This window comes from Tachypleus tridentatus, chromosome 7 (assembly GCF_004210375.1).
Source record: "Tachypleus tridentatus isolate NWPU-2018 chromosome 7, ASM421037v1, whole genome shotgun sequence".
Taxonomy (NCBI): Eukaryota; Metazoa; Arthropoda; class Merostomata; order Xiphosura; family Limulidae; genus Tachypleus; species Tachypleus tridentatus.
In genome coordinates this window covers 44,142,183-44,165,899 of record NC_134831.1, presented here as the reverse complement: position 1 = coordinate 44,165,899, position 23,717 = coordinate 44,142,183, and the positions used below count along the sequence as shown (strand labels likewise).

At 34.2% G+C, this 23,717-nt stretch overlaps 2 protein-coding genes across 4 annotated transcripts; one reads left to right on the top strand and one right to left on the bottom strand.

Annotated features, from left to right (window-relative positions):
* Nucleotides 1–6,495: 6,495 nt before the first annotated feature.
* Nucleotides 6,496–13,659, bottom strand: LOC143255553 (uncharacterized). Of its 3 annotated transcripts, XM_076511388.1 has the most exons (5): nucleotides 12,966–13,659; nucleotides 12,702–12,810; nucleotides 10,314–11,004; nucleotides 8,822–9,985; nucleotides 6,496–7,211 (listed from the first exon to the last, which is right to left on the bottom strand). In XM_076511388.1, exons 4-5 carry the CDS (start codon nucleotides 9,078–9,080, stop codon nucleotides 6,802–6,804), a joined length of 669 nt encoding a protein of 222 aa, XP_076367503.1. In that variant the 5' UTR covers nucleotides 9,081–9,985; nucleotides 10,314–11,004; nucleotides 12,702–12,810; nucleotides 12,966–13,659; the 3' UTR covers nucleotides 6,496–6,801. The 3 variants fall into 3 exon arrangements, with proteins under 3 accessions (XP_076367503.1, XP_076367501.1, XP_076367502.1); XM_076511386.1 differs by having other exon boundaries at nucleotides 8,822–11,004; XM_076511387.1 differs by lacking the exon at nucleotides 12,966–13,659 and having other exon boundaries at nucleotides 8,822–11,004; nucleotides 12,702–12,921.
* A 4,800-nt stretch (nucleotides 13,660–18,459) lies between these two features.
* Nucleotides 18,460–23,155, top strand: LOC143255552 (uncharacterized). The gene is made up of 3 exons (XM_076511385.1): nucleotides 18,460–18,623; nucleotides 19,936–21,397; nucleotides 21,685–23,155. The coding sequence occupies exons 2-3, from the start codon at nucleotides 20,044–20,046 to the stop codon at nucleotides 22,137–22,139; spliced, it is 1,809 nt and encodes a 602-aa protein (XP_076367500.1). The 5' UTR covers nucleotides 18,460–18,623; nucleotides 19,936–20,043; the 3' UTR covers nucleotides 22,140–23,155.
* Nucleotides 23,156–23,717: the final 562 nt, after the last annotated feature.

The window sequence follows — 23,717 nt, the reverse complement described above, 5'->3', positions numbered from 1 at the left end:
GTATGTCTTTTCCTCTCTTGCAAAATAAATTAAAAATTCCATCTTGCACGAAAAATATGAAAATAATCAACAGGTTGAAAGTCTGTAGTATCCATAAGTGCATCATGTTAACAGATATGTTGTGGTAACCAGTCATTTTCAGATATATATAACTATTACATCCCCGCTAGTTATCAATTGCAGGTTGTTGTTGCACTTCAAGGGGCTGGGGTACAACCGCAGAAGTTTGCTGCAGCTGGTCAGCTCTTCCTCTCCTTTCTCTTCCTTTGTATACAGCACTGGAAGGTGTTTGAATATGATTCTGATTTGTTGAAGGAGCAAATGGTTGTACTTCATCTCTCAAATCTCTTCCATATGTACAGCTTTATGTACTTGGTAGTGGATATGCTGTGAAGGTCCCCAGTTATCTTGTAATCAGTTAGCAGCTGTACATCATCACTGTCATTTGTTATGACATTTTGTGTTTTTTAGCTCTAGATACTTGCATGTGTGATGTGGATGGCCTCTTTGTGATTATTAGTGACAGTTGGTATAACTTCTAAAATATAAACATATAAGATATTTCTCAAAACATTTATTTTCATTTGCTGGGTGCATATTTGGTGCTACAAAACCAAAGGACACAATATATTATAGCCAAACAGATAAAGCATCGTTATTCCAACAGCTGTCACTATCCACACCACAATAAATCTCAATATAATATTATTATAAAGATCGTTTGTTTTGAAACATTTAATATTATTTGTTCGAGATTATTCACCTAAATTTGAAAATTGTCTATTTTTTTATACATCCAAGTTTTTGTGGGTGTAACTTGGTTTGTTTTGAATTTTGCGCAAAGCTACTCGAGGACTATCTGTGCTAGCTGTCCATAATTAAGTTGTGTAAGACTAGAGGAAGGCAGCTAATCATCACCGCCCACCGCCACCTCTTGGGCTACTCTTTTACTAGCGAATAGTGAGATTGACCGTCACATTATAACGCCTCCACAGCTGAAAGAGCGAGCATGTTCGGTGGGATAGCGATATGAACCCTCGACCCCAAGATTGCTAGTTGAGCACCTTAACCACCTGTCCATGTCAGACACTTGAACAAAGAGTATTCATGCAAGTCAAGTTGTAACTTGGAACAGGTTTGGAGAAAGAACAGCAACGTGACGAACGACTTTGTTACAAAGACTAAATCTAATTTTAAATAATAATAAAAGCATATTGGTGACATCAGTGGCTTAAAATCAAAGTGATATTACGTTAAGTTCAGTGAATGTATTGCGGTGAAGACAAGAAGAAGAGGTAAAATCAAAGTCTGAATATGGTGAGGTTTTAAGGAAAGTGGCTGTCAATAGCTAGAGAATAATAAGGAAGACTACAAGTAAACCAAGTTTTTGTATAAAATGCTGGAGAAGAAATGTACGAAAACTGAGTGATGAACCAACTCAGAAGTGGTAAAACAAATTTAGAACGACCCAGCAATTCTGGATGAAAAAAGGGCTTGTTAGTTAGTTAGTTTGCTTGTTTATTTTAAATTTTCCCGCAAAGCTATACAAGGGCTACCTGCGCTAACTATCCCTAATTCAGCAGTGTAATATTAGAGGGAAAACAACTTGTCATTACTACCCACCGCCACCTCTTGGGCTACTCTTTGATCAAAGAATAGTAGAACTGACCGTAACTTTATAACTTCCTCACAGCTGGAAAGGCGAGCATGTTTGGTGTGACGGAGATTCGAATTCGCGACCCTCAGATTGCGAGTCGAGCGCCCTAACCATCTGGCTTTGCCTAGCCAGAAGGGTTACAGGTAGGAAAAGACTGTTTGGATCAGGGACGTTATACAGTAGGTTTGAGAAGATAAATTTGAATTTGGAATGTTGGTGAAGGCAGAGAAGAATAGAGAACAAAGGAGAATCATAATCATCGGCCTTCAAAATTTATTGGTTCTTGCCAGAAGAGATCTACGTCTACTGAGTAGAGACAAAAAAGTAATAATCATTGAAAGGCCAAAGTAGCTTAGAGTTATCGAGAGCAAGATGAAACAATGAATATATTCACAACTGATACGTGAAACAATGAGAAATACGAACTGTACCACGTGACATTTTCTTGCGAGTGAAGCTAGAGTTCACATTCTGCTGGATGTTATCGTCGTTTTACATTAATAGTTTCAGACCAGAGCATGTGATTGATTGAACTGAAATGTATTTTTTGTTCGAAACCTAACAATATCAACATTTGTCTTTTCCTCTTTTCACATTTATTAGCATCTCACGTAAGTTGTAGGATTAACGGTTGATTAACAACTAATAAAACACAGAATCATTGTTTTATATAGATTTCAATGGAAGTCGATTAAATCATAAATCTATAGGAATGCCATTGATTACGGATATCTAAAGATGATAACCTTTTATCAATGATCAACTCTGGTTTCATTGTTAGTTTGGTAAATTTAGAAACACTCTTTTATAATATGCTAAATAAATATGGCCTAGCGCGTTAAGGCGTGCGCTTCGTAATCTGAGGGTCGCGGGTTCGCGCCCGAGTCGCGCCAAACATGCTCACCCTCCCAGCCGTGGGGGCGTTATAATGTACGGTCAATCCCACTATTCGTTGGTAAAAGAGTAGCCCAAGAGTTGGCGGTGGGTGGTGATGACTAGCTGCCTTCCCTCTAGTCTTACACTGCTAAATTAGGGACGGCTAGCACAGATAGCCCTCGAGTAGCTTTGTGCGAAATTCCAAAAAAAAAAAAACAAACAATAAAAGCTAAATAAATTAAAGTTGATAAAAACAAAACCTTGAACAATTAACTCCTACCGTTTCTGTGACCTCATATTCTGCATGAAAATGCTGTCGTAATATTGCCCACAAACATCAACCCAGTTGTAAAAAACTTACACTGTGATACTACAAAGTGAGTGATAACTATGTAGAAATAAATGTTTATTATTCACTTCAACTTTCAACAGATATCTTGTTGTTATTCATTCACTGTTTCGAGTAATATAGGATTAATTTAATTATTTTTGTCACACAATTTTGCGAGGAAAATAATAATAATAACTGAAATTTCAACCGCTAGTTACAATTTGGCTAGTTTATTATACAAACAGAACAAATATTTCATACTTACTAGAACAGTTTCGATGTTTCACGACAACTTATTATAAGTGTCTTGTTACAGTCTTTATACATATCATAGCAAACGTTCCGCCGAAGATGAAAAATTGGTGGGGTCTAAAACACTGAACAAGAAGACGTGTGAATGAACAAATAAAAGCACATAATGATGGTTGTGCTACTACTAACCTGTGATACAGTTGGTTAAATAACTAGATATTTTTTCACTCTGCAATAAATATATATATGATCTCTTACCACGAATATCTGATGCAATAATAACGTTTTCTTTCGGAATTCTGCTACTGCTGAGGTGTCGCTACTATGTCACATAGAAGACATTTTCAAAACTCTATTTTAATTTCCTTTTCATTTCATTTTAATCATGGTACGCTTAAGGAAGACCATATTAATCCGTTCTTCTTATTACAAAAGTGAAGAGGCTATTTAAACTTCAGTTTTGCTGGTGGTGGACTCATGAGTTGTAAACGTAAACTGAAATGTCCCAGAAAAGTGTTTGTTGTTTTCACAGCTCAAAACTATATAATGCACTCTTTTCACTCTCTTCATCGCGAGTAATCGAATCTTAGATTTAGCGTTGTACACCCTTGTGCAAATTAATTGAAACAAGTGGTCATTTTACAAAAATTTTCAGCATGGCAGCCGGTGTAGGCTCGCTGGACCAGCTGATTTCCTCTAATAGTCTTTTTTTTTTCACACAGACGGCGTCATTAGTTGTGTTTTGCAGTACGATCGATTTATTTTTGGGATATATGACGAAATGTTGATGAATATTACGTCATTCGAAACTGCGTTAGAAGGGCAAGGAGACCAGTCAAAAAACAACTTCTTACCAACTCAATGAAAAAACAACGGTATCAATGGGGTCTGAAATACAAGAACTGGATGCAAGAACAATGGAGGAAGGTGTTATTCAGTGACGAGACGCATTGCTTTGTACAGGATCAAAGAAGTCTGCATGTTTGCAGATCTCCAGGTGAGAAACTTCGAGAATCTCACATCAATCAGTTCGTGAAACATCCCTTGAAGAAAATGTTTTGGGGCTACTATGGCGTCGGAGGCTTACATATCGTAGAAAGTATGATGCGAGGACCACAGTACATTGAAGTTTTGCAGAGAAGAGTCGTTCCAGAATTGAAAAAGAGATTTCCAGATGGATCTGGTATTTTTCAGCAAGATCTGGCTCCGTGCCACACATCGAAACTTGTGAAGAATTTTATGACTACAACGCAAATAAAGGTGCTGGACTGGCCTGGAAACTCTTTGGACTTAAATGCTATTGAAAATCTTTGGGCAATTTGTAAAGAAAGACTTCTGGGAAAAGACTGTACTACGAAATATAAGCTAATTGAGGCCATAATTGAGGTGTGGTACCGCGATCCAAAAATTAGTAAAGATTGCAGTCAACTCGTGGACTCGATGCCAAAGCAGATTAATAATCTTCTGAAAAATAAAGGCGGTCATATCATGTATTAATTTGTGAGTAATTTTTGGATTATCAGAAATAAAACTCAAAAAAATTGAAAAAAATCGTAATTTTCCGTCTTGTTTCAATTAATTTACACAAAGGTGTATGTGTGAGCTCAGGACTCCTTGGCACGCAAAACAACATTTTTTCAAATAGAAAGCAGCACTGAACAAGAATAGTTATTTATGTGAGTGGAGGTAACATACAATATCAAAACTTTTAACTTTGATTAACTGATGATGTTTGTACATATTGGCACATCATGGGTAATATATATATGATATGTGAGTGGATATCTCTTCAAATGGCTAAAACAAAAAACATGAAGTGACAATAAAATGTCCTGTCAAGAATGTGGTATTGTCCACTTTGGAAATTGTACTTTGGTGATAAAATGAGATCCACAGTTGAGAATTCTAAAACTTAGACATCCCTTAGTATAAGTACATATTCTTCTTGTAAAATAGTTTATTTCCAAAGTGGATGTCTCTTCAAATGGCTAAAACAAAAAACATGAAGTGACAATAAAATGTCCTGTCAAGAATGTGGTATTGTCCACTATGGAAATTGTACTTTGGTGATAAAATGAGATCCACAGTTGAGAATTCTAAAACTTAGACATCCCTTAGTATAAGTACATATTCTTCTTGTAAAATAGTTTATCACCCGAAACATTATCTGAACTCTAACCGTCTTGTTTCAATTAATTTGCACAAGGATGTAAGTCGATGAAATTACCGCCGACACATAGGAGAACTTTCAAAAAGTTGAAAAGTAGCGGAAAAGGGATGCAATCCTTCATTCTAAAAAAATAAATGTTTTTCGGCTTCTGTAAAAAAATAAGCCTAGAAGATTTGAAAAACACAACCCGCGAAGTTAAATAAAACAGAAAATGCAGATGCGTGAAGACTTAATAACACATCTGGTTCTTGTGCTGATTCTGCATGTGGTTAACAAGTTTTCTGTGATGTAATAGAAGTTGGACAATGTCACATCGACAATAGTTTATTTCAGCCATTCGTGCAATATCTACGCTACCGATTCCTTATTTTGAATTGACAGATTAAGCGGGAATGCTACTAGTCAACACTACCTTCGCTCCCCAACAATTAGGCTACTGTAATCACATAATCGCTAACTAGTATCTGCTTAGGCTGGAAGATGACACAGTGATTAGTACGTCTGAATGGAAATTCGCGATTTCATGGCTCGAGTGTTGTTGGCGCAAGATCGCACTTTTCGCTATAGGATCGTTACTTCGTTATCATACTATAATAGAACTATTGCTTATATGATATTGAAAACACTTTTTACTATGTAATGTGTAATCTCCAACTTCGCGAAATTTTATCTTGTGTGCATCTAAATTTGCAATAAGGGTCACGATTTTCTCGTTTTGGCTTTATTTTATCATTTTCAGGGTGCAGATATGACGTAATGATTACGTCACGCTGGCATCTAATGCACTGGCGCCACGGGTAATCAGCTGATCAATTTAATAGTCTGATCCTATTGTTCGATTATAGTAGTCTAGAAATTGGCGGTGGGCAATGTTGATTAGCTGCTTTTCCTCTAGTCTATCAGTTAAAAAGTATAAGCTGCCAGATCCAATGAATTTTGTACAGCCTTACGAGAAAATTCTGAAATAAATAAGAAAACCTTGTCAGATGCAGAGTGTCCGCAAATTTAGCTGAGGTAACAAGTAGATGTAAATACCAAAATTTAATATTTGTTTTTCACTAAACTACTATTTTGAAATTATATTCAAAATGTTAGGGGCACGGAAAATACTCACACGTAAACATCCTGGTGTTGAATCATTTAAAACTTAACCTTATGCCCAATAATATACAACCATATGATATAAGCAATATTTTTTTTTTTTTTTTTATTTTTTTTTTGCTGGTAGACGTCCAACCCAAACGACACATGAAATTTTGAAAAGTGTAAGAGAGGGGCAACCCGAATATCTGTGAAAGAAATCCTCTCAAGTGGAGGAAACACCGTGTTGCAAACGAAAGTGTAGTAAGTCCGACGTTATATATAGCAGCAGTCTAGAAAATGAGCAGCTTAAACTGTATCAGTAGTCATTAAAATATATTGAAAATAAACTCTGGCAATATGTCATTTTAGTTTTTATGATTTGGTTTATATATAAACAACAACTAAAACCGTTCCAGTATGGTAAAGAAAATCTCAGATTTCGTTCCCAACTCGGAACTTAACAACATTACCATTTCGCTGTGTTTTTTTGATTTTCATGTATGCAACGAATAACAACAAACAAATTATAAATATCGATGAGAAACATAGAACGAATATTATCCAAATCGAAGTAATCTTTTTTTTTTCACGATTCTGAACTTCTATAGACAATGGTAGCAGCAAGTCATTTTTTTTCTCGTAATTTCTGATAGTGAAATTAGTTCTCACACAACTAGTATCCTTGCAGTTGATACGAGTGTCCAAAGTTGACCATAAACAAATCTTAATTTGGTTTTCACAAGAAGACAGACGATGAGATAGGAGATGCTTGTGACCAGAATCGATGAAAAATGAAAAATATTCCTGCTGGTAGTTCGATGTCGCAAATCCTTCGACTGGCCCTAGAAAATGAATAGAATTTTATTTCAATATCATTTTGAAAAAAAATTAAACTTTTCTAAATATTAAGAAAATAATTTGCTATAAACTCGACAATAAAATGATATTGTGCACCGCGTGTAAACGCAAATTAAAAAATCCTATAAAGTTAACGAGTACGCTTTTCATTGTATAATATTGATTACATTACACTGGACAATACATCTGCTACAAAACACCAAGAAATTCACTTTGTCAATTACAGATCAATAAATAACTAGAAAATTAAGAATTCATAATTCTTAACATTAATAGTCAGTAAGAAGTATTCAGGATAAATTACTTAGTATCTACTTGAATTAAAAACGAATATTGACTTCTTGAAGAAAAAAATATTTATATCATAATTGATACAGTAATATTATTAACTCTCAAAATATTGACTTCTTTATATACTCTTTACATGGCCAGCTAGGTTAAGGCGTGCGACTCGTAATCTGAGGGTCGTGGGTTCGCATCCCTGTCGCACCAAACATGCTAGCCTTCCCAGCCGTGGGGGCGTATAACGTAACGGTCACTCCCACTATTCTTTGGTAAAAGAGTATCCCAAGAGTTGGCGGTGGGTGGTGATGACTAGCTGCCTTCCCTCTAGTCTTACACTACTAAATTAGGGACGGCTAGCACAGATAGCCCTCGAGTAGCTTCATGCGAAATTCAAAAGAACAAACATAGAACAACACTTAGTATAATAAACTGGCAAAACTAATTTGAGTAAAATTACTTTTGCTTTATTTAAAGACATAATGTGACCAAATGATAACAAGTGGGATTAGTTTTTGTACTGATGATATCCTTCTTAAATATTTTCTTGTGACTTAAATGTTATTAGGAACCCTGTAATAGATAAATTTAGAAGACCATAGAATTTGGCATTTAAATAGTTTAGTAAAATGTTAAAAGCCGATGTAGCGTATTCTCATCAGTAATTCTAGGGTTAAGCAAGGTTTGGTATTGTCGTAAACTGTACTACTAAAACGTTGATGTAAACATTCAGGGCTTAATTTAGAGAAATGTTGGTTCAGTCATACCAAAATATGTGGAAACAAATAAAAACAGTATTTTTAACAGCTGTAAATATGCCATGTGGAAATATTTCTTCGTGAATGATCTGAGGGTGAGGCCAAGTACAGAGCTGAAATTTTTTGTTTATATCATTATATAAACTTTAGTGAATACTAATAGGTAGTTTTTATATTTATTTTATTTGAATGAGATTTGGTTTGTAGCCGACTCCTTTAGTTATATCAATGTATTTTTAGGACCTTGTTGACATTTACTTTTAAAGATTTAGTTTCAAATTTTTCTGTTTCACTCTCTAAAACACTTTTTGAAATGTGTTAAATGGAAAGGTGTTTGTAATAAAGCAATATGGTGTTTTTTAAAATAATGGCGTCATTTTTAAGACAGAAAAGCAAATACTTAACGTAGTGACGTAATTTCTTGTGTGAAGACTGGCAATTATACTGTTATGACATACTTAAATTACTACAGCAGAAAGGTAGTTTTATTATCCATTAAAACACTACAGCTAGGTCTAAACCTCATTTTGAGCGGCGGAACAATTGAGACTTACCTGGTGGATCGTACAACTCAATGATGAGAAACACATTCTGCTGTCTGTCCATTCGAATACTGGGTGTAAACTGGATGATGCCTCTGTTTCCAAATGAATACCTCCTGTGGGGAGTCTTCATGACATGTGCCTCTCGAAACCTTATCCTAATTTCTCTTGTCCTCGACAAATCTTCCACAACTTTCACCTCCCCATGTTCCATATAGAATATTTTTCCAATATCTTCTTCGTAGAGCTTTTCAACGTTATTGGAAAACATCTTGAGAGACTCCTCGTCGCGAAGTTGAGCGACGTTTATATAAACTACAAATTTATCATTCTTACAATGTAAAGTTTCCACACTGAGACTAGATCTGACAGTATCTATGGGTGGTACTTTCCATATTCCGTTAAAGTACTTGAACCACCCTAATTTGTTAAGGTTGAATTCTTTAGAAGTTTATCCCAATACTTTGGTTTCGATAAATCTCTCCTCGGGGGCTCAAAATATACATTCCTTTCCTTAGATTGGTTGGTTGAATAACCCCAAAGATTTCGAGCTCAAACTTGTCAAATTTCCATTTGCCATTAGTTCCATCGACGGTGACGTATTTCACAGGAGTTTTCTCACTATCTAAAGAGTGATTGTGGGGGCTTACCTTAAACTTAAGTTTGGTAGTAGGCACACCTAACTGAAAAGCGGTATATATTCCCAAGTGTTTTTTCGGATGTATCTGTATGTTACAGCACACTTCAGCATTGCCTAGTTTTTCTAACAGACATCCAGTGGACGCCTGGTCTGGAAGAACTATTCTGTAGCACCAGTGTTCCCCTCTAGTCGTCTGACAGAAATTATCATTTTAAAGCAGCTGTTGTGACCACCTGGACAGTCACAGAAACAGGAATAGGTAATGCTGGCTGGGAGAAAATTGTAATGGTCAAGAACTGGATGTTCATTCCAAGCTTTCACTAGCTCAAGTATGTAAGACATTTTGTTGTACTCTTCCTCTTTGTATCCATGCGTTTCTTGAAAGTAAATTTTCTTTCCTTTAGTAATATCGATGAAGTCACTTGAATACAAAGATACTTGCGAACTGATGACGTTACAACAAACTAGTATTCCACTTATAATGCAAACCATCCTTCTGAGTGTTTTTTCTGGTGTTAACATAATACAGCTTTTACCTCGGCGAAAATAAATAATTTTGAAATTTGAATTAAAATTTGAAAACGTTTTCTTAGGGTAGCAATTTTTTATTATCGTATTTAATACCTTGCGTTTTAAATAATACTATAAAAACAGAATTAAGAGAACTGATTTTGTGGTTTGTTAGGGATGAATGCTGTGATGTAATTCGTTGAATTACTTTAATTCATTGTTATCCACACTCATTGAAGTCATACGATCTTTCCTTATCATCCAACCTAGGTCATCAATGATATTAATATAAATAAATAACATATAATAGAAAATAAGATGAGAAAAATAAGATTTCATATCTGTTATCAGTACTTAGTGCAGACATCATCAGCTTTACGGCGCATTCGAAGAGATAGTCCTGTTATCAATAATGGTGGTTAGTGTTCATTTCGTGATGATGAGAAACACACTTGAAGTAAAAATATATCTCAAGACAGCTGGAATGGATATTTAAATTTTAATTAAAATAAAGTACAGAACAACGTTTCTATCTTCTTAAGTCATTTTCAGGTTAATAGATTTTGTTAAGGAGGGATTTCCCGTTAATACAGCGAGAAGTCTACGGATTTACAACTCTAAAGCCCGGCATGACCAAGCGTGTTAAGGCATTCGACTCGTAATCCGAGAGTCGCGGGTTCGAATCCCGGTCGCACCAAACATGCTCGCCCTCCCAACCGTGGGGGCGTTATAATGTGACGGTCAAGCCCACTATTCGTTGGTAAAAGAGTAGCCCAAGAGTTGGCGATGGGTGGTGATGACTAGCTGCCTTTCCTCTAGTCTTACACTGCTAAATTAGGAACGGCTAGCGCAGATAGTTTTCGAGTAACTTTGCGCGAAATTAAAAAAATACAACTCTAAAATCAGCGGTTCGATAACCCGATGCGGCTTTACTATATGAAAACACACACACACTTAAGGGGGTCGAAACGTTGTTCTGTACTTTATTTTAATAAAATGCTAATAACCATACCAGCCGTCTTGAAAATACATTTGTAGTATTCATCTGTTGAGAAAATAACCATGTTAAGTTTGTATTATTAAAACATATACATAACACAAGAATAACAATAAGTCAAACTCGATAAATAAAAACACTTTTCACTTGTCTTTTGTGATTTACACTTCAGGTTCTGAATCCGCAAGGGCTAAATCAAGGACAGTATGGGATCTTTTTTTTTTTTTTTTTTACAATTACGTGAATTTTATAATACATTTTACGTCCACCGGTTGCTAATGTTTCGTCACCTTTTGGCGTTCAACCAATAATTTTTTCTATTTTTTTAATTTCTAGGGCTTTCGATTCCCCATCTAAATTGAGCTATTAAATATTCAAATATTTTAGTTTTTTCTTACTGAAAATTTCAGTGTTTCAATTTAAAAGGTAAAAGAAATCACATCTAGATGCACAAAGTACACCGCTCTATTTCTCCGAAACCTAATTTTTAACGCCATAAGTCCTCAGGCCAACTGTGAGCTAATGAAGAACGAACTACGCTGAAAAGGTGTCGTCAAGGTGATCTATCGTTAGTAAAGTCCTCCTCGTAGTTTGTTTTAATACCAATTCGTTTTAAAAATGACACGTAAGTCATACCTTTCAATTTTTACATTTTTAGTAATTCATCTTTACATGGAATTCCAGAAATTTGATCTTTTTTACCCTAGCTTGCCAAAAAAGCTGAGAAATAATAAACATTGAGGCAACTAGCGCCTAACGAGAAATAAAATAACATTTTTGAAAAAAATGAAGGTAAGGAGTGACCTACTGACCCGTTGATACTAAACAATATTTTGCTACTAGAGTAACACAAAAGTTTGTTTGTAACTCAGAATAAAACTATTTATTTTGTTAATATTTCGGCTTATACTTTCTTTCGAACAATAAGTTTCAGATTAATGCATCTTGTAATAACAAGTTTCCATAATGGCTTTCCTTAATAGTCTGTTTTATGTAATTTCAGAGTCAAGAATTGTAAAGGTTTCAAGAAATGTAGGGTGGTTGTTTTTCTAGTTATGCCATCGGACACAAAGCTCATTTGTCTCAGTTAGCGTTAAACTCACTTCTAGCTGAAAATCTCATGTTCTCGTGTGTAGATGACGTGTATTTTTATCAGTGCAGAGTAGCTCTATTTCTACCACAAATGCATTCATAGTTTTTATGGATGGGTTTTAGTACTGAAGTCTACATTTGTTATTCAAATTTATTTAACACTAAAGACACTATTCATTGCTATGCGTTCCATTTGCAGTGATAACTAAACACTGAATTGAAACAATGTAATTCTGAACACAGCTATAAGCAATAGCCTTTCTTAATGGAAATATCACGTACAACTTGCATGTGCTAGGACTCGCAACTTGTTATACATGGCGGAAAACGAGCGATTATAAATTCTTTGACATAAGCTTCAAATAGTATAGCCGAAGTAAACTTTTAAGTTTAGAAAATAATAGCAATACGATATTGATATGAACAATTTTAATATTAAGTTTAATATAATCCAAAAGTTTAATGGTAGTTAAGAAATAAAATGATAATACCTTAAGTCTCCTGAAATAAATAAATTAATTATTTCACCAAACTAGGTGAGCACAAATTAAATCTCAACATAGTTCTTTCAGATGTATTTAGAATTTAAATTAAGGACGGCAAAGTTAATTACAAATCTATTTTATTCTACAACTTGTAAGAACCGGGCGTACCTGGACAATGAATCCGATATTTTATGTTTCGCGATCATTTTCTGTCAAAACACACTCTGCTTTTTGAGACTGCAAATTAACTGAGGAAATGTTGATTAAATCCCGTTTCCTGTTAGAAAAGGATAATCCATTAGTTAGTAATAGGTGCTGTCGAGTATCTACTTTCCTTTTAATATATCAGTTCAATATTATGCACGGACAACACTCGTACAGTTTTGTGCGGAATTGTGAAACAAACAAACAAAAGAGCTGATAAAGACTCACATTTTGTTTCTTAAACAGCAAAGAGGCTCTGCATGGCCAGGTGATTAAGGCGTTTGACTCGTAATCCGAGGGTCTCAGATTCGAATCCCGGTCGTACCAAACATGCTCGCCCTCCCAGCCATGGGGGCGTTATAATGTGAGGTCAATCTCACTATTCGTTGGTAAAAGAGTAGCCCAAGAGTTGGCGGTGGGTGGTGATGACTAGCTGCCTTCCCTCTAGCCTTACACTGCTAAATTAGGGAGGGCTAGTGCAGATGGCCCTGGTGTAGCTTGCGCGAAAATTCAAAACAAAACAAACTAAACAGCAGAGGCTAAAACTTAATTCCAGATTATGTTTCACATGTGGTTCGGACTTTACTCCTTTAACACGAGAACAAACTGTGGTTATTGTTTTATCCCATAGTTACACAACAGGTTATCTAAGTTCTGTTCTCTACAGGGAATCTAATACCAGTTTTATTAGCGGTAATTCGATAACTTTGTTGTTGGCCCACTGGATGATCAAGAAGAGAAAAGTTATTACAGCTTTGCTTTTAGCTGTAAGTAAAGGTTAATTATTATTTTCTTTACAAAAGGTCTCTTTCTAAACTGTGTTGCTCGTGATATTTGTGACTCATCTGTTTGTCCTAATGGTTAGATATACTTTAATCTAACAGGACTGTTTTTATCTAAAACACATAATAGGGTGGAAAATGGAACGACCTCACCACCACAGTTCTTTCAGCCACTGTACTAACATTACATAATTATAAAGTTTAGTGTTATCTCTTCGAGATAAAATGTTAGAAAGATAAACGCCATGAGTCACATATAATTTTCACTATCTAGCTTTTCAATATATCCACATTTGACGCTCGTGGAGAAGAATTATATGTAACAGTCGTGTAGCAGACTGACATGTAACAGTCGTATTGCAGACCCACATGTAACATAACATTCGTGTAGCAGAATCAGACATTATAGTCGTGTAGCAGATTCACGTGTTTTAGTTGTGTAGCAGACCCACATGTAACAGTCGAGTAGTAGACTCAAATGTAACAGTCGTTGTTCAGACCAACATGTGATTGTGTGATAGTCACAGGCTACACCAACACGTGACAGTTTTGCAGCAGACACTCATACAAAGAGATTAAGTACGTTATATCTATATGATTTTGAACCTTTAATACTTCATTAAAACCAATATAACAATTGTATGATAGACCCACATACACCGAAGTTGAGTAAACGTTTGAAAACAATATTGGAGCCTCACGAAATTGTTATACTCTATCTTGCTTGCAGAGTTATTTTATTGCTGCAGGCTCTATCTTGAGACTGTTATATCCAAAGCACAACACATGTTCCTGATTGAATCCCATAGTCCATTGAGTGCATGAATACGACTTTTTTTTTTTTTCCAGCGCGCGGTACAATAATGAAATCGAAAAAAATCACAGGCACTTCGCCAAGAATAATGACCAATTGACTAGTAGGTCTTTGTTTAATTCTTTGGCTTTTCCAGATGGAACTCCTTCTACAATAACATTATGTTCTTTTGCCTGAAGCACGGAAATGACTTTTGCGCTTGATCGTCGTGTTTGTGTATTCTCAGCTCTTACAAGACGCTGCTTTTTACTTCTTACAGTTAGGGTACGACTTATTGCTGGTCAACTCGAGACATCGGGACCATACAGAGAGACCAGCAATATTACTTAAGTTTTCTTCTAATGTTAATGAGTAGAATGAATATTTTTATATTAAAAATTCTAAATCGCAAAGCTGATGTCATCTTTATGTTCTCAGTGCATAAATATTTTATGTTGTAAAATACTCTTCCCAAAATTTATTAGTGTTTTGTTACATCAAATAATCTTTAAAGCAATGTTAAAATGTAATTCCTATACGTTTCGCTCCACCAAGAAGGTATTTTAGCTGTGGTTGTCACGTAACCTGGAATTTCTAAAACTCGTTTTAATGTAACATACTTAACCATCCGTGGTTACAGTTGAATATGAATCAATGTACTTCACGGTAAATAGCTCGGAGTTCTGTATCTAGAGTGATTTTATTTTCTAAATAAGGGTCAATAATTTTTAAAAGTTGGTAGAATTTTTAATCAAAAAAGAGCACAAAATAGAGAAAATATTTTAAGTGTAATTCATAAAGAATAAATATTCTCTCTGAAACCGGGTTTTATTCATGAAAAAAAAATCTTAAACACACATATCATGTAGCTGACTACTTAAACACACATATCATGTAGCTGACTACTTAAACACACATATCATGTAGCTGACTACTCCTTTTGTTTGGAAAAAGTTAGAAGTTGTCTACGAAAAGGCCTAATGGTCTAGTTTTACGAACACTTTACAATGTCTTTTTTTCTAAAGAAAACATTCCTATTATCAATCATCAATGAAATATTTCCAGATAAACACCATCTTAGTCTGATAAATATTTAAATACAACTAATTAATAGTTTTCAGAGGACAAAAACAAACAACTTTTCTGCACTTTTTTATTGGTACAACTTTTCTGCTTTGTTCCAAGCAAACGAAAGCTTGAATTCCGTAATATGTTACACTTTGTGTAGTTTAGCACCATCTCTCTTCAATTCTTTCTGAACATTTGAAGCCAATATGATCTTTTCATCCAAAAATACAAGTTGGCCATAGATTCTTTGTTACTGTTGGTGAGCAAGAATATTTTTTTAATGTCAGACATGTTTTCATTCAGGACATCTTCTCTTTTCAAGAGAGTCAACAAGCCAGCGCAAATGCATATGATAACATAGACTCTAAAAGAAAGTGAACTATCTAGTAGGACCAAAAATTAAGGTTTTATTGCATTTGTATTTATAAGTTTACCACACTGTTTAAAAGAAACACGAGTTAAATATGCCATATCTCTGACATGCAGGAGGTTATTAACACCTTCATCAATACCTATGTCATTCACTTCCTTTTACATGTACTGTGCAGAATTAGATACAACAGTAATAACAGCAGACCACTTTTTACCATATAGCTGTAATACTTTTAGAAGCACCAAGTGAGTAATGACACTATTTGAGACAGCAACTTTGGAAATATTTGACAATGAAATTTCCCGATTCCGTTTTACAGTGTTGTAATATAACATCAGTGTATTTACTGTGGGCTTTTCTGGTATATCTGAGGACTCAAAAATAATCAAACGTACTTTTCTATCTTTTATTTCCTGTTCGATTTCTGTCTCAAATATCCACCAGACTCTAAGTAAATATTTTCCTTGAAAAGAAACATAATTTGACATTTTTTTAGTTGCTGGACAAAATTTCTTCGCTAACTCTCTTATAGGTCCTTCAGCCACAAGTAAACTCAAACCAGCTTTGGAAATTGCTTCGACAGATGAATGAACTACACTTTGACTTTTTGTCACCATATCCGTAACCTGTATTTCCATTGTAGAACTCCTAACTTTTTCATTCTCTTGTTTTAGGGAAGTAGGACTCATACAACGAAGGTGTTCATTTATTCTGTCATATTGTTTCTCAACTAATATATTTAATGCATAGTATTTGCATACTTTAGGCCCGCTACTACTGTTTCCACAAAAAACAGCTATTTTTGACTCCGTCAACAGATACTTAACGCTTTCTGCCCATTATTGACGAATTTTACCTACTATTATTAAAGATGTAATTTTTAAAAATCATATAAAATACACCTGTTAACGTCAACCGACATTACCTACTACACTGAACCAATGTCTATATTTTTTCTTTCCCTTTATTTCAAGTGTACGTGTGATTTTTTGCTATTTCCTGCTATTGGTTTCTTTTTCTCCCGTCCAATTTTTATTATATTTGTAGCGAAGTTGCAAATATTAATTGCAAGTCGGAACATAATGTAGACCGGAACTCAACTTTTTTAATTCCATGCTCATTTACAAAGAAGGAAGACTGACCCTGTCAGGTACAATGGGGACGCAAAAGTGGAAAAAGAAACACGAAAAACTTATGTTGCGTTGATAATTATAAAATCAAAATCAAGTTCCACATTTCTCTAACAGGCTATTAAAATTTCGTTCATCGATTTCGGCTCTTTACTGTCGCATTTGAATCACAGAAAAATTACACATGCGTTTATTAATATGTAGGCTGCTGCTTACTCGAGGAATTTTTAGGTTTAACCCTCCCCCTCTTGAAAAATAATTCGAGGGGCTGGATCGGATTCAATCGTATAAATTCCGAAAATCAGAACCTTTATTAGTAGCCTATACATTCATTTATCAATTACCAATTCTTTACTAATATTTTTCACTTATATATATTAATTATTAACTCTATTTTATCTTTATCTGCTGCCGTTTTGATATAAGCTCTGACAAAGACTAATAAATATATAAAATAGACTCTCGCCCAGCGTTACAATGGAAATCTGTGATATTGGCGGATTCACTTATTGACTTACAGATAAAATAGTAACTAGAGAAATTATTTATTAAGGATATACACTGAAATATAAACGAAAAAAATTATACATTATTCCTAACATTCTCAGTATTGGGTTAAATATTCTAAACTAAAGCCGACTAGATGGATAAAACCATTTGTATGCTAATCTTGTTAAACATTTAAATTATTTTTCTACTGTAATCACTAAGCGAGGAATGTTCAAAATCAAGTGTGATTTGAATTTTTGTTTGTTTGCTGTTATGTACACAACTACACAATGTTCTCTGACAACTACGGACAGGGAAATACGAATTCTTATCGCGATAAGCCTTCGTACTTACCGCTGAATCACCTGGGAAGGGTATAGGTATTATTTTCACAAATAGTAAAAAGTTTGAGACGAGAGTATCCAGTCAACATAAAACTGTTCTTCTGGAGAGGATTTTGTGTTTTATTAAATTGATGTGATAAAAACCCGCGACCCTCAGATTACGAGTCAAGCGCCCTAACTACCTGGCTTTGTCGAACCAACATGATAATAAAGTGGTGAAGAATTAATAACAGTTTTCAAACTTTTAAATTCGGTTGTTTCCTACTACAGGTCAGGTCATAAACAAAAAGTAGTGAAAGGGGATAGGTTGTTTCCTTTTCCCCGGGTTTCGGTGAAAAATAGAAAACGCTAGGTATCAAGTGAAGACTTACAGTGGCCAAAACAATGTCTTGGTGGGGTCAGATACAATTTATTTCCTGCTGGCTCCTGATATAACATATTGTTTTACTATTCTTCATTTAATTTTTTTTTTATTTTTGACAAAATACCAAGTGAATGTAAGATTGCTAAAATCGGTTTAGGCATTCATTGAACAGAATTTAATAACATTTTTTCTTAGAAAATGCAAAACAAAATCCATGATTTTGCTTCTTATTTCAGCTTTAAAAACAGGAACAAAAACTCTGAATTTCTTCACAACAAAGTAAGATAAAAATAGGCTCGGCCGACTACTAATCTGCTATATTTCTTGCTATCTCGCCTTCAAATGAAACGTTTCAGTTGGAAACAGTTTCATTTTTGCTAAATAATTATAATGACTCATGTGCAGTTTTCTCTAAGATTAATCGTCATCACGATATATATATATATATATATAGCACTGATTAAATATATTCTTAAAATACGATTCCTGACATAATCTCTTGTCGATATAACAGTTATATTCGTGTTAACAACAGACTAAAAGGTACGTTCTTTCTCTCTCGAGTTTCTCACCTTAAGTTATTTAAATACTCATGTGTAAAAAAAGGAAATATTTTGGATTTTAAATGCTCATGTTCAAAACTGTTTCTAAATCAATTCATAATTTTTCTCGTCACGAGTGTGTAGAAACATAGCTTAACTGATCTGTTCTTAGTAAACGTTGTTACGTTCACATATTTTCCTCTGTATGATATATTATTTTAAACCAGATATCGCTGTGCTGTGAGTTATTAGTTGATTGTGTTTCTCGCATTTTCCGAAACTTGTGCTGCTTTTTTGTACATTTAAAATTGAGAAATAAATAGAATTTCTGCCTATAATATTTTAATCCAATGCTTACGGAACGTTGACTATGAGTGTGGAAGTTTGTTTCTTCCTAATTAAGCACAAAGCTGCACAATAAGCTATTTGTGCTCTGTCCACTACGGGTGTCGAAAGCCAGTTTGTGGCGTTGTAAGCCCGAATACTCGCCGCTGTGCCACTAGGGGGCATCTGTGGAAGTTGGGGTGTTTTTAACGAAAATATCAAAAGTAAAAAAAGTCGACTTGTTATTAGGAAATATATTGAACTCACATGGGCATGAGCAGGTAATTAGGGTACTCGACTTGCTGAGTCACGAGTTCGAGTCTCAGTCCAGTCAAACATATTCGCCATATTTGCGTTGGAGACGTTATAATATGATGATTAATCTATCTATTCGTTAGTAAAAGAGTAGCCTAAAAGTTGGCGATGGGATGACTACCTAAATTTTTTCTACCCTTTAACTTCTAAATTATGTAGATGATAGTCGTGTAGCTTTGCGCGAAATTCAAACAAACCAAATCTTTGTTCAACGTTTTCGGTTTTAGTCTTATTTGTCCGATCAATAGATGTGTATCTGATTTTTCACAATTCGTATTCCCCATATAGTGGCCTCTGAACTCAGGAAAAAGTTGTTTTTAACTGGGCGACATTTTCATTCTTCAATGATACTTTGCATATGTCTATATTTCCAAAAGTATTTCTGTTGTATTTATAGAAATAAAAGTGTTTTACATAGTTTTAGTTTTTTTTTTGTCCAAATACACCACCAAACCCGTTCTTTACCTGACTCCTTGTTCTACTTTCAATTTTAGAATTTTGTTGCTGTTTCGATAATCTACAAGAGATGTGATGTTTAAACGTATTGCAGTTAGTAATTAGACTTTCAAAGACAATTAGGTTTTTAAAACAAAAACTCTTGAACGCTTGTTATATGTTTGTAAAAAGTTTCCAAACTTATTCTTAAATTATGTTGGTTCTTATTACATTTCCAGAGTGCTCGTTCTCTGAAGACGTATTTGATGATTTAAAGATCAAGAAATCGTTTAAGAAACTAAACTTCTGTAAGTGTCGGCTGATTCGTATTATCAGTTGCCATAAAAATGAGTGTTGTGGTTTCTTGGTGGATGGCGCTGATTTTAATCGTTTGTTTTGTGGATAGCAGCAGGAATCAACTTCATATATGTCATCAGACGTCTCCGCTGGACATGGAACTGGTGATTAAGAAATTAGAAGTACCTACTTTTCGTGGCTACTCGCAAACAGTTCCTATAAAATACAATCAGACCCTTTGTTTTAATGGCTCTTTTGTTACAACTGTAAGGTCTCCTGAATATGAAAAAGGTTTAACAAAACAGAATCACTATCTTGGTGTTAATAAATCCTTTGAGACTGAAATTTATCATGATAAAATTTCCATTTCCTTCGATGAAGAACGTGATAATATCATTTCTGAAACTTTTGACAACGGTGTTAGAAATACTCTTGTTAAAATCAATTTGCCTCACGTGAGATATCTAAGCACCGGAGTTCGTCGCTATGTCTTGGAGCTCTTGGAACTCAGAAACGAGTACCCTGTTTTAAGCTCACACGTATTCGCTTCCGCTGTAGTCACTACTTCCTGTTACTGTGATATTCCGACTGAAATTATACAACAAAGTTTTAAATGTGAAGAAAAAAAAGACGATCTGTTTTGTTACAGGAAAGATTTCGTGAACTTAAGTGAATTAGAGGGCAGAGGAGATAAAAATAATAATGTTAGCTGTGAGCTGAAAATTAATCCGCAACATACATATACATCACTTCTTGTTGGCTTCCCAGTTACCATAGTAAAACTAGCTATTCAGGTCGACGATAGTGACGGTTTGGAAGTAATTCCAAGAACAGTATTAGAAAGAAGTATCACAAATGGCATCATCAGTATAGGTTATATTCGCATAGAAATATTAGAAACAAATCTGAATGTTTCTAGTATACAGCCTGGGATCTACTTTTTGAATGAGGAAGGAGAAATTTACCTTCCCGGAAGAGATTTAGTTATTAATCTTTTAAAAGAAGATGACACTTCCAATTTAGGGTGGTTAAAGAATTTGAATGGAAAATGGAATATCCCAGATAGAGAGGATATTACTTCAAACTTCGAACTAGAACTCATTAACTGCAGGGAAAACAGGTTTAATACTAAAATTCATGTTGATAAATGGTACGGTGGTATGAGACCCGAAAAGAAATCGGAACACATGAAAAATCTGCGCTTCTACCCGACAAAATTCGGTAATGGCAAACTACTGGAGCTGTTTGATAAAAACGTTAAACTGGATGTTAGGGTTTACGATGAAGTAAGTTGGCCTAAAAGTGTAAATGCCACAAGTCTTCAGAATTTTATTATTCTGAATAGTTCTATGAGAGTTACAACTTCTGGAAACGTTTTCGGCATTGTTCTCATAGGCGCAGTGGGTATGTGAAATATTTTATTTAGTGTATAAGCTTATAACTGATTTCCTTTTTGCAAGTTAAAAATTTATTTATTCTTATTTTCCAAACGTTAACTGAACACATCGTAATTGTGACGAACGCTTGGTGTTTCAATTATTTGTTAATATATCCAATTCAGTTATACATTTTAAAGTTAATCAAACGATTTATTTTTCATCGTTGCTTGATTCAAAAATTTAGCTTAAAGTTATTATCAAACATATCATTTAAAGCAAAATTAGTAAGCTATAATTTTGGCTCTATTTTAGGTTTAATCCTTGCAGAGGTCAACCACAGAGACTATGGTTCTGAATTTTTAACATTTAACACTGGAGTTTCAAGTCAAATCAACCAGTCTTTCGAAAAAATAATTACCTTTTGTTCTAACGATACAAATATATGCCTTTGGCCAGTGTCTTCTGAGACCGTTATTTGCAAGAAGTTCAACTGTACAGAACTCCCTATTTCATTTCCCAAACTGCAAATGACTAGAATCAAACATTCGATTTCGACCGGTCAAATTTTTTTTCAGTTATTTTTCCTTGTTATTTTGCTATTAATAGAAGTTGTGATTTTTGTCTTGATGTTTAAGGATTATAAATTTATGTTCGGAAGCCGCTCCTTTTCTTTTGGTGAATATGCTCTTGTAAATAACATCGATGAACAATGGACTTCTTATAAAAATCGACTCCAAACCGTGCTTCAGAATCACCTATCATTTTAAATACAGCATGCCACCTCTATGTAACTCATTGTAATCTAGAGCCATAAGGTTTTGTTTATATAGTAGTCTTCTACAGATGCCTACTATATGAGCTGATGAAAATCATATTCTTTCAGACTTTAAAATGTTACTGATAAAACTGGATCTGAAAAAAATTAGAGGTGGAGAAAGTAGTTAAAAGATATTGTACACAACAGTAATTTGTACGCCTCTGTGTCATACCATGCTGAATTTGTACAATCTTCAAACATTACCTAACGAAAGTTTCAACTTTAAGTCTGTATTTTAACTAATTCTTCAAAATATTTCTGAAGAGTTGTAAAAGTGCTGTATCGCATTAACACGTACTAGGCTTAGCTCACTTTAAGATTACCTTGTAATTTGAAGCAGATTACTTGTTGCAAGTAATTGTAAATTTGCTTTATTTTCATGATAGTTTTGTTCTTTTGTATATATTTTACTACATCGGTAAACTTATTTTTCAGAGTTTTTCGTGCAACTAAGTACAAGTTACTATGACTTTAACTAAACATAGTCTGGCTGATAAATGGCTAAAGGTAACTGTTTATCAGCACAAAGATATTTATATTTAGTTTGTGCTGATATGATAAGGAATACAATAAACTTCATACTTAGTATCATTTTTTAAATTCTGTTGTTTGTCAGTACATTGCGTTTTGTTGATAAGATATTTCGATGACGTCTTTGGTTTATCGAGGCAATGTTCATCTTTTTTTCTTCTATCTAACTAAAATCTTTATTTCTCACTTTCGATTCAGGTGAGATGTGATCAAAACACAACTAGTTGAAATAAAACATCCAACAAAATATGGTCATGATTTAGAAAAATAGTAGAAAATAAAATTATAGCTTTACTACATTCATGCCAGGTGTACATATTTGGTAATACAATAAAATGTTTTAGATTTACAAAAATAAATATAGTATTACAAAAAAAAATAATAAACATAAACAAGCTCAGTTTTTATTTTAAGTGAATAAAAAATTTTGATATAGTTTGTATTTCGTTTTATTTTTAACAAACAAGTTGTCCTTGCAGTGATTAATCATTTTACACAACAGATAAAACGTTATTAAACTTGTTTCAATAGTTGGTTTGCATTTTTCGGTTATATAAGCACGTCTTTGTCTTACATCAGTATTTCTACATTAAACATAATAAATTTCATTAAGTTTGAGCTGTTTTAATCGTTCTGTTTATACACGAGCTTCACGTGAGAATATTAGTAAAAAGCAAAAGTGTCAAATGTTCTTTGACGGAAACATCAATGCCATCTTGCAGCTCGATGTTTGCATGTTGATCTTATTTTGCTGTTCGCTAGAAACACTGTATGAAGGCACAGCGCAAGTGGTGGGAAAATTGTATTCAAACTGACAATAAAAACAAATAATATTTTGTGTAATTAAATATAAGAAACAATAGCTGTTATTAAGAAATAGTTTGGTTAATAACAAACGACCAAAAAACCAGTCAAACAGAATAGCATTATTACAAAGTCTAAAGGAGTTCACTCAGTCATACTATACCCAAATATAATAGAGCGATTCTGTCATAAC

What these genes read in the sequence shown, in the direction of transcription:
- LOC143255552 (XM_076511385.1), top strand. Translation starts at nt 20,044, where the DNA reads ATGAGTGTTGTGGTTTCTTGGTGGATGGCGCTGATTTTAATCGTTTGT. An exon ending in TGTTCTCATAGGCGCAGTGG is followed by an intron (nt 21,398 to 21,684) that starts GTATGTGAAATA and finishes GCTCTATTTTAG; the next exon opens with GTTTAATCCTTGCAGAGGTC.
- LOC143255553 (XM_076511386.1), bottom strand. Translation starts at nt 9,080, where the DNA reads ATGTTTTCCAATAACGTTGAAAAGCTCTACGAAGAAGATATTGGAAAA. An exon ending in TGAGTTGTACGATCCACCAG is followed by an intron (nt 7,212 to 8,821) that starts GTAAGTCTCAAT and finishes TTCATTTTCTAG; the next exon opens with GGCCAGTCGAAGGATTTGCG.